This window comes from Dendrobates tinctorius, unplaced genomic scaffold (genome assembly GCF_039654945.1).
Source record: "Dendrobates tinctorius isolate UK_male_01 unplaced genomic scaffold, ASM3965494v1 ptg000231l, whole genome shotgun sequence".
Classification (NCBI taxonomy): Eukaryota; Metazoa; Chordata; class Amphibia; order Anura; family Dendrobatidae; genus Dendrobates; species Dendrobates tinctorius.
The window spans coordinates 751,787-766,094 of record NW_027361898.1 but is presented as its reverse complement, the minus strand read 5'-3'; the positions used below and the strand labels follow the sequence as shown (position 1 = coordinate 766,094).

At 46.0% G+C, this 14,308-nt stretch overlaps 1 protein-coding gene across 2 annotated transcripts in view; it reads right to left on the bottom strand.

The window, feature by feature from the left end:
- ASS1 (argininosuccinate synthase 1) overlaps positions 1-14,308 on the bottom strand; it is a 72,275-nt gene that overhangs the window by 374 nt on the left and 57,593 nt on the right. For both annotated transcript variants that reach the window (XM_073555925.1, XM_073555926.1), the window contains exons 13-15: positions 12,613-12,744; positions 5,593-5,749; positions 4,074-4,139 (exon numbers count right to left, since the gene is read on the bottom strand). In XM_073555925.1, the coding sequence (XP_073412026.1) occupies positions 4,074-4,139; positions 5,593-5,749; positions 12,613-12,744 (355 nt within the window). The remainder of the gene's footprint in view (positions 1-4,073; positions 4,140-5,592; positions 5,750-12,612; positions 12,745-14,308) is intronic.

The window sequence follows — 14,308 nt, the reverse complement described above, 5'->3', positions numbered from 1 at the left end:
AAAGTAAATTAGCGAAAGGTCGATGTCATTCATGTAAATCAATGGCAACGAGTTACAAGGTCAATTTTATTTGTTAATAAGTCAGGTAAGCTCTTTATTATGGATGCATGAATTGTATGGGGAGGGGGCTATTATTCCAAAACGCCTTGGAGGACACAAAGGTGAATACAGATCACTGGCAATTAACGGAGAGAAAGCCTTTTATGTAAATACTGCGGGGACCCTGTAAGAACCAAAACAGGACCGGACTGAGGGTTAACCCCATCAGCGTGGTCATTCAGACCTACAGTACTAGGTGCAAAAGTTTTAGGCAGGTCTAGAAAAAAAAATGCTGCAGAGTAAGAAGCTTTCAGAAATAGAAGAATTGTTAATAGTTTATTTTATCAATTAACAAAATGCAAAGTGAATGAAAAGAAGAGAGCGGCAAATCCCATCAGTATCTGGTGACCACCCGTCGCCGTCATCATTTCTTCTTGTAGAATTATAGTCGTGTGTATGAATAAACAATTTTACCAAACAGGTAGTTACACTGCATCAGCAAGGTCTCTCCCAGGCAAACAGACTGGGGTTCCATGACATGCTGTTCAAGCACCAAGAATTGGAAAATGTTGAGGACCTGTAGCCATAGTGGTCGGCCAAGGAAATTTGTCGCTGCTTGAGATCTTTATTAAGTCTTTCATCTGCTGCATTATCAGGAGGGTCCTAAAAGTCTAGGGCTAGCTTTCAGCAAACAGGCATTTGGTTAGGATTTAATGGGGTCCTGAATGTTGAGAAATCCCAGCAGATACTTTCCCCATCATGTAATACCAACAGGGAGGCATCAGAATGGTTCCAAATTTATTCCTCAGCCAGTCAACAACCACAATATCCAACCAATGTCATTAATAAAGAGGAGTCTTGGAAGTGATAACCGCCCACAGATTCCTGATCTCACATGATCCAGTCAGTCTGGGATCACATGAAGAGACAGAAGGATCTGAACAAGCCTTATACACAGAAATTCGGGGATGAGTCCTCCAAGATGTTTAGCACAACCTCCTGGTGAGTTCCTTCATAACCTGTGTGCAAGTGATGAGAGGAAGTGATGGAGGCGATGGCGGTCACGAGACACTGATGATGAAGGCGACGACGGTTAACAGATACTGATGATGGAGGCGACGACGGTCATCAGATACCGATGATGGAGGCAACGGCGGTCACCAGATACTGATGGGATTTACATTTCTCTTTTGTTCAGTCATTTTGCATTTTGTTAATTGTTTAATAGTTTATTGTAAAGGCCCCATCTCACATAGCGAGATCGCTAATGCGGCACCGATTTGTGACGCAACAGCGATCTCGCTACATGTGACACGCAGCAGTGACCGGCCCCCCTGCTGGATATCGCTGATCGTGCAGGAATGCCTGGGCCATTTTTTCGTCGTAGGCAACCCGCAGGCCAGCGCGCATCGCTGTGTTTGATCGCTGTATCATTGCTGCGTCGCTGAAGAGATCTGCCTGTTTGGCAGCTTACTAGCGATCATTTAGCGACGCACCAGCTTTCCCTAGCAGGTCGCATCGTTGTCGGGATCGCTGGTGCTTCGCTAAGTAAAACGGGACCCTAATGCTGGAGTCACACATAGCGACTTACCAGCGATCCCGACAACGATATCATCGTGTCAGGATCGCTGGTAAGTCGCTATGTGATTGCTGGTGAGCTGTCACACAGACAGCTTCACCAGCGATCAGCACAGCGACGCTGAGCGCGCGGCGTCGCTGTGTTCGTTAGTTACCAACGTGCTGATGCAGGGAGCTGGTAACTAACGTACACATCGGGTATCCAAGGGACGTGCGTCCCTTAGAAACCCGATGTGTACGTTAGTTACCAGCTCCCTGCATCAGCGCGCTGGTAACTAACGTACACATCGGGTATCTAAGGGACGCACATCCCTTGGATACCTGATGTGTACGTTAGTTACCAGCTGATCGCTGGTCTCACGCCTGTCACACGCAGCGATGCGTGCTGGCCAGCGGGAGATCAGCGACGAAAGAAATGTCCAGAGGTTTCTTGTAGCGATCAGCGATACCGGCAGGGGGGCCGGTCGCTGATCGCTGTCACACACAGCGGTCTCGCTGGTGAGATCGCTGTTGTGTCACAAAACTTGTGACTCAGCAGCGATCTCGCTAGCGAGATCGCTATGTGTGACGGGGCCTTAACACTTCTATATTTTGACGCTTCTTTCTCTACAGCATTTACTCCACACCTGCCTAAAGCTTATGCACAGTACTGTGTGATCCCTGGGCTATTTTATGTATGTTACATAATGATTATATTGGACTACAGGTTCTACATCAATGTCCAGAACATGCAAGATAACTGAAGGATCAAAATAATTTCCGTTTTTCTTTTTTACCGCTCTGCAGCATAATTTTTTTTAAAGTTTTCATATAAATGACGCCATATGGTGCTATGTTGTGCAGGTTCAATCAAAAATTCAAGAGGTTCCACCAGTAATAATATTGTCATTAGGAAAAGACTGAGTATATAATAATATATGGCTATAGTGTATATAATTTTTTTTACATGTATATAGCTACAAATACTGTAATAGGTATAATAGGCGGGACGGTATACAGAGTGGGAGGCTGAGATTATACATCAGGGACAATGGGGCCGGATGTTACACACCGGTGGGCAACGAGGCCAGATGTTGCACACACGTGGGCAACGGGGCCGAATGTTACACACCGGTGGGCAATGGGGCCGGATGTTACACACCGGTGGGCAACGGGGCCGGATGTTATACACCGGTGGGCAACGGGGCCGAATGTTACACACCGGTGGGCAACGGGGCCGGATGTTGCACACACGTGGGCAACGGGGCCGAATGTTACACACCGGTGGGCAACGAGACCAGACGAGAAACCTGAATTCAGTGATTAAAAAGTGAGGCCCAGTACTATCTCCATAAAGCACATATACTGTTTGGATCCATTCACCTCCGCTTGGAGGGCACATTATAAAAGACTATTAAAAAGACGCTGTAAGTTTGATTGTGGTCAGCGCTGTGTGATTTTTGTAGACACCAATGGGTAACTTTGCTTACTTTCAGCACTTGATTAACTTGTTTCCTTCAATATCATGATTACTGGACCCCCCCCTTCATCATAAAACCCTCGGCTTTACAGCTTAATTCTCGTCTTCACATATATTGGACTACATTTAGGAAAACCATCTAATGGGCCTCATCTCCACTAGAAACCAATCAGATTGCAGCTTTCATTTCTCATCTTGCTCTGTAAAAATGAAACCTCCACTGTGATTGATTACTAAGGCCTGTTAAATAACCAACCCAAATAATAGCAGGTGTCGGCTCCCACAGCAACCAATCACAGCGCAGGTAACATTTTCCAGAGCAAGGCAGGAAATGACAGCTGCACTCTGACTGGTCGCTATGAGAGACGAGGCCTAGTACATGAGTTTTATAAGTGAAACCCAATGTGTTTAAAATAGAATAAATCTGAAGAAGGGATCTAGTATGGAGGAGACGAGGCAGTATTTTATAAAGGAGCTATGGAAAGTGTTGGCATGGCTGCGGTGATTGATAAGAAATACCTGGAGATGTCATTCATAGCAACCAGTGACAACTAGAGTTGAGCGACTTTGGTCGGATCGGGTTTCGTGAAACCCGAATGAAACAAAATAAGTTTCAGATGAAACTCGTCCGACTAGAGCAAAACAAAGTCGGAGTTTCATCCGAAACCCGACCCCAATGCAAGTCAATGGGAAATAAAAGTCGGACGAAACTCCGACTTTTTTTGCTCTAGTCGGACGAGTTTCATCTGAAACTTATTTTGTTTCATTCGGGTTTCACGAAACCCGATCCGACCAAAGTCGCTCAACTCTAGTGACAACTACTAACCTGGGTCAGAAGAGTGTAAGCCTGAACCTGATTGGTTGCCGTGGGTGACCACTTCACGCTATCACCATAACATGCAGACTCTTACCATATCCTTGTTGCCTAGCAACCAGTGATCACGCTTTAATTGGCAGCACACATACACCCCTCCTCCAAAAAATGAAAGGGTCTCACCTGACAGCATTAATCCTGATGAATCCAGACGCGTCACAGGGCTCGTAATCTCCCTGCTTGTCCATGCTGCGGAGGGAAAGAGGAGTGTCAGTACAGGATGGTAGTGGGTTGTTATCCAGCTTTCCTAGACCCTTGGTAGTCAGGTCTGCAATTGACCCTAGGTTGTCGGGTCTGCAATTGACTGACGTAGGGGCAGAGGTTGATCACTACAAAGCTGGCTAGTCAAAATTCTGGGAAAGTCGGATAACAATGACATCCATATATAAAAGTAAGGTCCTTTATGATGCCCCCTGCCCCCTCTTTTCCCATCTCTATGTCCCTACCGCTCCCTACTCGATTCTCTCTCGCTGTTAATATCAAACTTACAATTACGGGGAGATTGAAACATGGGAATTGTAAAAGCAAACCGCCGGCGTGCCCTGCCAGCACTGCTCCTACCCCCATCGTAGAAATTACCACAAAAAAAAAAAAAAAAACGCTCCCAAAACGATTTTACCTCCCCTGACGTGAAAGTAAAGTATGAAGGAAAGACACAGAAGAAAAGCGTCGCCTTTTATTTTTGCTCATTGAAGTGACTGTGCCCTGCTCTATAATTACATTACTTTATACCCACTGAGCGGAGGCATTTCCACCCGGCGCTGGTTGCAGCGGCGCGCTCGTTCCCCCTGCATCCCGTTACGCTGTCATTCAAAAGCTTTCAAAGCAAAGATGCAAAAGTCAAGAAGAAGAAAGGCAAAATGGTTGGAGCCGCAGCGAGTATAAAAGCCGGCTCTCTACTGATCGCGCTCGCTTTAGCGAGTTGTTGGTATTTTTTTTCTCCTCTTTTCACTTTATTCATCTAATCTCCCCGAGAGAGAGCGAAAGTGACATAATGAGAGGGGCTGGATTTAGATGGAGAAGCCACTGATTTGGAAATGGATGGGAGGAGGGACGGGGTACGGAGGAGATAATGAGAGCTCTGGCCTCCGCTCAGGTAAAATAAATACAGGTAGTGCTGCTCTTACTCTTGGCAGGCCTATGCCGCGATAATAAGGCCCTCGGGGATAGATTGGTGGTGGTGTCATGGCTGACTTGGTAGCCACAATGTTGCCTTCCTTGGCTCTATGCACCATCCGATCCTATTGCGCCAAAACTGCCTTTTGTAATTTGGTAACGGCCACGCTACTTTAGAGGTAAAACTGCAGTTTATTTGCAAAATTGTGCAGGCATTAACATTATCAGCTTGAATATTGTACTGACCACATGACAGCGTGGTTCTTGGCAGCCTCAATATGTGGTTGTGCTCTTGTGTTGTCAAGGCACAACCCCAACATCACAATACATGTCATGGGGCAGGGTCAGACTACACAGATTGACACTTATGTAGTATAGAGCCCCCCAGATGGTATTAAGAGGAGTGGATGCAGAAAGGATAATGACTGCAAATCTGGGTGTTTTCTATACTGCATCTTCCTGCAATGTAATGAGGCAATGGTCAGAAGTGATGGTAGCACCCAGACAATTTCAGAAGGGGTCTTACCTGACCAACTCCTCGTTATACAGTGACTGCGGTGACTCACGGCCCAGCACGTAAACTTGCCCCTTCAGGACAGATACCTGCACTTTGCCTTCCACCTGCTCCTGGGATTTGGAGATACAGGTGCGGACGAACTCGCATTCAGGACTGTACCAGAAACCTGCAGAAATGAGACAAGGGGATTGATCAGGACAGAGAGGCTACAGACACTAAGATGACAGAGCAGGCAGCCTGGAAAATTGGGTATTTGCCCATGTAGCCTAGTGGTCTATTCATACAATATGATGTACTAAGCACTACCAGCATTTTGCCATCTCATCTGTGTAGAGTAACAAATCAGATCCGACGGTCCAGAAAGCTCACTAGTCCAGCATGGCACGCCAGATTTTGGGAATTATACCAATAATTTACTAACTTTATGTAAATCGAGGGATTGTGGGGGGTTTTTTAACATGAAATGTGAGTGACGGGTTATTTGCTGGAGATCACTCCTGATAACTTCCCGTCTTTCATGCATCGCTGCGCTGTGTGCTCTAATTATCGACGTCCTTAAACCGCAGAAGGAAACGCGGCGGTGACTTGAAACGTTTGGATGGTAATCCTAGAAAAGCAGAGATCTATAGGCAGGGTTGGGGCTGCACAGGATAACTAGTCCCTGCATGAAAGACGCCAGGCTGCGGCCTGACCCCGCGCCTTATCAGGGTCAGGAATCAGAGACCATATGGACGTGTGCGCTGGGAGCCGGCTCAGGTGAGCTCACCTTCCATAGCATTCTCCGAAGGTAACATTAGTCACAGGCAGAAGAAAGGACTTCAACTTTCCTCCCGGGAAAGGAATACCAGAGCACATCTGTCCCTAAGTCTCTGGCCGTTCCCCTGGGCTATGCACACGTCATCAACTAACCGGGCAACTGAGACATTAACAGTAAAGGGCCTTCTTTTTTGTAATAGGAAAAAGGCCTTAAAGAAGCACTGCTCCTCCCATCAAAATTTGTATCCTATTAATATATTTCAGTCCTAGCACTGTGTACTTAAAATTGCTAATTTTGACTTTCTACCCAATTAGACCTAATGGAAACCAGAAGAATTATGACATCACGAGATTAATAACTGACTAGCTGAATCCTTCTCAGCTCTATGTAGAAACAGGAGGTCAATTTTCCCTGTATGAATCAGTCACTGCAAAAGTCCCTGGTGGAGGGGAGAAGAGAGCAGCTGGGTCAGGACTTGAAGAGGAGAATGATTTCTGCAAGCACAAGAGACTTCCTGTTTCTACATAGAGCAGAGAAAAGACAAGAATTAGCTGGGTAGAAAGGAAAAATGAGCAATTGTAAGTACACCATGCTATATAATATGATGATTGCAGTATACTGAAAGGATAAAAACTTTGATGATAGTGCTTCTTTAATAAGGCATCTCCACCTTTCTTGGCAACCTATATGGCCAAAATTCAAGCTCTCATGGGTTGTCACCTGTAGTTCCACTGGATAATGGCTGCCACTCAGCCATTTGAGTAATTACGCCTAGTGGCGGCCATAATGTATAGTCCTAAAAAAGGACAGTTAATTTGACAGCAGAGGAGGGCCATATGATTTTGTACATACCAGGAGGTTTTTTTTATTTAAAGGTTCTGTACAGTATTTTTTTTTTTTTTTAAAACATGGCGGCTTACTTCAAGGAGCGTCACGTCTGACCCTGGGTATTTCAGATTCACTGAAGTGAAATAGACTCAGCTGCTTTTTTTGGAGAAAGCAGCTATGTTTATCTAATCCTGTGTGACTTGTCTATGAACGTCAATTCATATCTGACCAATCTGCCTTCTCATTTATTTTCACTTGATTTATTAATTTTGACAATATTGAGTGAAATAAATAAAAAGAATAAACAAAATCCAGTGTTGATTATTTTTTCTCCTTCAAACCACCACATTGCTGTGATCATGTGACTATTGTGCCTGCTCAGGGGGTTGCCATGAAAACATCAACATACTGAAGGTACATTCACATGTATCTCTATATGCATGGAGCGGCCTCTAATGGTGGATGCAGATAGAATGTTGTCTTGTATCTCTGTATACAGGGAGCTCCCCCTAGCGGTGGCTGCAGACAGGATCTTATCATGTATCTCTATATACAGGGAGCTCCCCCTAGTGGTGGCTGCAAACAGAAGCTTATCATGTATCTCTGTATAAAGGGAGCTTCCCCTAGTGGTGGCTGCAGACAGAATCTTATGTATCTCTGTATACAGGGACCTCCCCCTAGTGGTGGCTGCAGACAGAAGCTTATCATGTATCGCTATATAAAGGGCGCTCCCCCTAGTGGTGGCTGCAGACAGAATCTTATGAATCTCTGTATAAAGGGAGCTCCAACTAGTGGTGGCTGCAGACAGAACCTTATCATGCATCTCTGTATACAGGGAGTTTCCCCCAGTGATGGCTGCAGACAGAACCTTATCATTGATCTCTGTATACAGGGAGCTCTCCCTAGTTGTGGTTGCAGACATAATCTTATGTATTTTTGTATACAGGGAGCTCCCCCTAGTGGTGGCTGCAGACAGAAGCTTATCATGTATCTCTGTATACAGGGAGCTCCCCCTAGTGGTGGCTGCAGACAGAATCTTATGCATCTCTGTATACAGGGAGCTCCCCCTAGTGGTGGCTGCAGACCGAACCTTATCATTGATCTCTGTATACAGGGAGCTCCCCCTAGTGGTGGCTGCAGACAGAATCTTGTCATGTATCTCTGTATACAGGGAGCTCTCCCTAGTGGTGGCTGCAGACAGGATCTTATCATGTATCTCTATATACAGGGAGCTCCCCCTAGTGGTGGCTGCAGACAGAAGCTTATTATGTATCTCTGTATACAGGGAGCTCCCCCTAGTGGTGGCTGCAGACAGAATCTTGTCATGTATCTCTGTATACAGAGAGCTCTCCCTAGTGGTGACTGCAGGCAGGAGCTTATCATGTATCTCTATATACAGGGAGCTCCCCCTAGTGGTGGCTGCAGACAGAAGCTTATTATGTATCTCTGTATACAGGGAGCTCCCCCTAGTGGTGGCTGCAGACAGAATCGTGTCATGTATCTCTGTATACAGAGAGCTCTCCCTAGTGGTGACTGCAGACAGGAGCTTATCATGTATCTCTATATACAGGGAGCTCCCCCTAGTGGTGGCTGCAGACAGAATCTTATGCATCTCTGTATACAGGGAGCTCCCCCTAGTGGTGGCTGCAGACCGAACCTTATCATTGATCTCTGTATACAGGGAGCTCCCCCTAGTGGTGGCTGCAGACAGAATCTTGTCATGTATCTCTGTTTACAGGAAGTTCTCCCTAGTGGTGGCTGCAGACAGGATCTTATCATGTATCTCTGTATACAGGGAGCTCCCCCTAGTGGTGGCTGCAGACAGGATCTTATCATGTATCTTTGTATACAGGGAGCTATAATAATAATAATAATTATTTATATAGCGCCAACATATTCCGCAGCACTTTACAATTAAGCATGTACAGACAATAAATTCAATACAAGTTAAGGCAATTTAAACAGTGACATTAGGAGTGATGTCCCTGCTCGCAAGCTTACAATCTACAAGTTAATGGGGGGACATAGTAAGTGAAAAGTGCTTGTTATTTCAGGTCTGGCAATTATAATAAATAGGGATTTTCATATAAAGCTGCATGATCCGGTCATAAGTCCGTGTAATTAAGTGCAATAGTAAAGTATCAAGTGCAGTTATCGTGTGCATGGAGGGTGTGGAGACAGGTGAATAGTAGGGTGCAGATTCAGAATAATATTTGGAAGGAGGGAACAGGGCAAAGTTAGTTTACTGAGTAGTTGATGCGGTAGGCTTGTTTGAAGAGATGGGTTTTCAAAGCGCGCTTGAATAGGTCGGGGCTAGGTATCAGTCTGATCGTCTGGGGAAGTGCATTCCAGAGAGCTGGCACAGCACGAGAGAAGTCTTGGAGACGGAGGTGCGAGGTTCGGATTACGGGAGATGTTAGTGTTAGGTCATTTGTAGAACGGAGGGCACGTGTAGGGCGATAGAGAGATGAGAGAGGAGATATAAGGCGGTGCAGAACTGTGGAGAGCTTTGTGGGTGAGAGAGATGAGTTTATACTGGACCCTGTAGCGAATAGGTAGCCAGTGTAATGACTAGCGCAAGGTGGAGGCATTGGTGAAGCGGCTTGACAGAAATATGACCTTGGCTGACGCATTCAAGATGGATTGGAGAGGAGAAAGTTTGGTAAGAGGGAGACCGATCAGAAGAGAGTTGCAGTAGTCCAGACGAGAATGAATAACAGCGACAGTAAGAGTCTTAGCAGTTTCAAAGGTGAGAAAAGGTCGGATTCTGGAGAGGTTTTTAAGATGCAGGTGACAAGAGCGAGTGAGTGATCCGATATAGGGAGTAAAGGAAAGTTCGGTGTCAAATATGACCCCAAGACAGCGGGCATGCTGCTTGGGAGTTATGGTTGAACTCTCCAGGGTTATTTCGATGTTAGAGTGAGGTTAGTAGAGGGGAGAAACACAAGAAGTTCAGTTTTGGAGAGATTTATTTTCAGATAGAGGGAGGACATGATGTTAGAGGCAGCAGACAGACAATCCTTGGCATTTTGAATTAGGGTAGGGGTGATGTCAGGGGAAGAAGTATATAATTGGGTGTCATCAGCATAGAGATGATACTGGAACCCAAATCTGCTGATTGTTTGTCCAATAGGGGCAGTGTATAGAGAGAAGAGGAGGGGGCCTAGGACTGAGCCCTGCGGGACCCCGATAGTAAGGGGACGAGGAGAGGAAGAGGAGCCGGCAAAAGATACAGTGAAGGAGCGGTCAGAGAGGTAGGAGAACCAGGAGAGGGCTGTGTCCTTGAGGTTTATAGAGCGGAGCATAGTGAGGATGAGCTGGTGGTCCACAGTGTCAAATGCGGCAGAGAGATCCAGGAGAATCAGCAGGGAGCAATGACCTTTCGATTTAGCTGTTATTAGATCATTAGAGACTTTAGTGAGGGCAGTTTCAGTGGAGTGTAAATAACAGAAACCGGATTGTAAGGGGTCGAGAAGAGAGTTCCGAGAGATAGCGGATTAGACGAGAGTGGACCAAGTGTTCCAGGAGTTTAGAGATGAAGGGAAGGTTAGAGACAGGTCTGTAGTTAGCAGTGCAGTTCTGGTCCAGGGATGGCTTTTTAAGTAACGGGGTTATGATGGCATGTTTAAATGAGGAGGGAAATATACCTGAAGAAAGAGAGAGGTTAAATATTTTAGTCTGGTGAGTGGTGGCCACTGGTGATAGAGACTGCAGGAGATGTGAAGGAATGGGGTCACTGCTGCAGGTTGTAGGCCGAGCAGAGGCGAGGAGCTTGGAAACTTCTTCTTCTGAAACAGGCTCAAAGATGTCTAGTGAGCTTGAGGTGCGGCAGGGAAGGGGATCCAAGCACTGAGGAGATTGGGCTGAGATATCCTGATGGATGTGGTGGATTTTTTCTAGGAAATAAGTGGCCAGATCCTCACCGCTGAGGTTGGTGATGGGAGCCTGTACTTTAGGTTTCAGGAGGGAGTTTAAGGTTTCAAAAAGTCGTTTTGGGTTGTTGGATAGTGAGGTAATGAGGATGGTGAAGTAGGATTGTTTGGCCGGATGAAGGGCAGAGTTATAGGTTTTGAGCATGAACTTATAGTGGATGAAGTCTTCAGCTAAGAGAGATTTTCTCCACTGCCGCTCTGCACACCTTGAGCAGCGCTGAGCTCTCCCTAGTGGTGGCTGCAGACAGGATCTTATCATGTATCTCTGTATACAGGGAGCTCCCCCTAGTGGTGGCTGCAGACAGGATCTTATCATGTATCTCTATATACAGGGAGCTCCCCCTAGTGGTAGCTGCAGACAGGATCTTATGTATCTCTATATACAGGGAGCTCCCCCTAGTGGTGGCTGCAGACAGCATCTTATGTATCTCTATATACAGGGAGCTCCCCCTAGTGGTGGCTGCAGACAGAAGCTTATCATGTATCTCTGTATACAGGGAACTCCCCCTAGTGGTGGCTGCAGACAGAACCTTATCATGTATCTCTGTATACAGGGAGCTCCCCCTAGTGGTGGCTGCAGACAGAACCTTATCATTGATCTCTGTATACAGGGAGCTCCCCCTAGTGGTGGCTGCAGACAGAATCTTGTCATGTATCTCTGTACACAGGGATCTCCTTCTAGTGGTGACTGCAGACAGAATCTTATCATGTATCTCTGTATACAGGGACCTCCCCCTAGTGGTGGCTGCAGACAGAACCTTATCATTGATCTCTGTATACAGGGAACTCCCTCTATTGGTGACTGCTGGTAGACATTATTTTAATATGAAATAACATGATGTAATTACCTTTGGTGTTTCCAGGAGTTTTTTTTAAATTAGAAATTGTGGCTATCCAGAATACCTTTGAACTCAGACAAGATCAGGTCTAGTAACCCTTAAGATTCCAAACAATGCGCAGGACAAACAGACAGAATGTTATATATCTCTGTATACAGGAAGTTCCCCCTAGTGGTGGGTACAGACAGAATCTTATGTATCTCTGTATACAGGGAGCTCCCCAAAGTGGTGGGTGAAGACAGGATCTTATCATGCATCTATGTATATAATAAGCTCCCCTATTGGTGGAAGCAGACAGAATGTCATATATATCTGTATACAGGGAGCTCCTACTAGCGGTGTCTGCAGAGAGAATCTTATCATGTATCTCTGTATACAGGGAGCTCCCCCTAGTGGTGGCTGCAGACAGAATATTTGTTTCTCTATGGCAATGCATTTCTCAGTTTACCAACCAGATCTCCAACCATTATAGTAATATTATGATATTTATCATTGTGACGTTTTAGGTCGTCTTGTATGTGCATCTTCACTCACGTTGAGCTTGGTGTGCAGCTCTCCTTTAAGCCCCATCGTCCGCATTGCTGGTGTGTGTAGAAATGACAAGTGGCGATGTTCTACCATGTTATCACTCTATCGACACGTCAGTAACACGGGAGAGGCACGGGTCACCTACCATTGTAGACCTGCTCGGAGAACCTCAGCGACAGCCCCTGCTTGATCTTCCGCACCTCGCGGTCCATGGTGAACGTCTCGATGTCTAAGTGAGCGTGGTGCAGTATGGTTCCTGCTGGCGTCTCGTAGATACCTAGTCAGATGGGGGGGTTTTCCCAGCCAGAGAGAGAGAGAAAAAAAAATAGAGAAAAAAAATAATAAAGACAAGGATACATGAAGCCCAAATTGCTGTCAAATGACACCATTAATGAGGCCCGTGACAGCAGAACTGCAGACGGACTTCATTCACTCTCAGCTTGCAGCAAAGTGTGTGTGTCATTACTACCCCGCTGGGGGCAAAGACAGACCACTTCGCACCTTGTGGTGAAAATGTGTAGATTCCTCTTTTTTTGAAGAGGCTGAAATGACAGGTTTCAAGAACTGATCGCTTCACCGTCTCTAGCCCACCGGACTCCCGCAGAAAGGCTGTAATTAAAGCCAAGGAGAAGGAGAGGAGGCATGGAGGAGAAGGGCCTGAAATAACAGTTCTCTATGGACCCCCCTCCTCGCCTCCCCTCCCTTTATCCCTCTACTTCACTCTCACTTTCGGCCAAGCATAAGCGCTTAGGAAATAATACTATTTAAAACAGCCGTGATTGGAAGCCGCGCCGGCTCACGCCGTGATGGAGAGCGATACGCCAGGCAACAAAGCTGAAAGTATCTCCCTCTCAAGGATAACTGATCATTTAGATAAGTGTCCGCCGGCTTTGGAAGGCAGCCGAGCGGAGTGACAGGTTAATTCTCCGTCTGTCTGAACAATGTTAAACTATGTTGGACATGAAGCCTGTAACTTGCTGGGTTCTGAGCGCTGCGCCAGTGCCAGTCTGGAGAGGCGGCGGGGAAGATGGTGGAAAACATCGCCCGGTGTCAGACACACATAAGTAAGCCATCCGGGCCTGTGATCCAACCTGATCGGGGCAGGATGTGTCATTTCCCCTCTCAAAAGGAGTTTTTACTTAAATGCATGTCTTTTCAGCCAAAAATCAGTTTTGCGATTGGGTTTAGTTAAAAATTTTGCACCGTTTTGCTTTTATAGGCTCTTTTGTTTCCCTGGACATTCATCTTTGATGTAGTCATAAATCAGCTGGGAGGAGCTCAGAAAAACAAACAGGTAAAAGTAGCAATTCTCCCAGTGGACCAACAGAATGAGCTCACTGACAGATTCTCTGTTAACTCATTCTCCAACCAGCAGTAGACAGTGTAACACAGAGGCTCTAGAATGCAAACGGTGCTAAATGTTTATTGAAACCCAATTGCAAAAAATAATTTTTAGTCCCAAATACATACATATACCCTAGGTAAAAAAATTGTCTCCGAATGTGGGCAATCTCTTAAGATATCACTCTCTATATATTTAAAGTTTTCCCAAGAGATGACATACCCTACATTCTCGTTTTAAAATGGATTGTACAGAATTGTAAAAACATAGCTGCTTAACTCCTAAAACAGCGCCACCTCTGTCCACAGGTTGCGTCTCGTATTGCAGCTCAGCTCTGTTCCCTTCTCATCGGCTCCTGCAATCCGTGAGGCCATTCAGTACAGGCCCCCTTTACCCTCTGGTGGCAGGAGCCTCATGTGATTTTCTCTGAATGATGAGAGTCGCAGTGCAACACAGGCAACTGATGATCTGCACTATGGACGGGGAATGACTGCAGGCC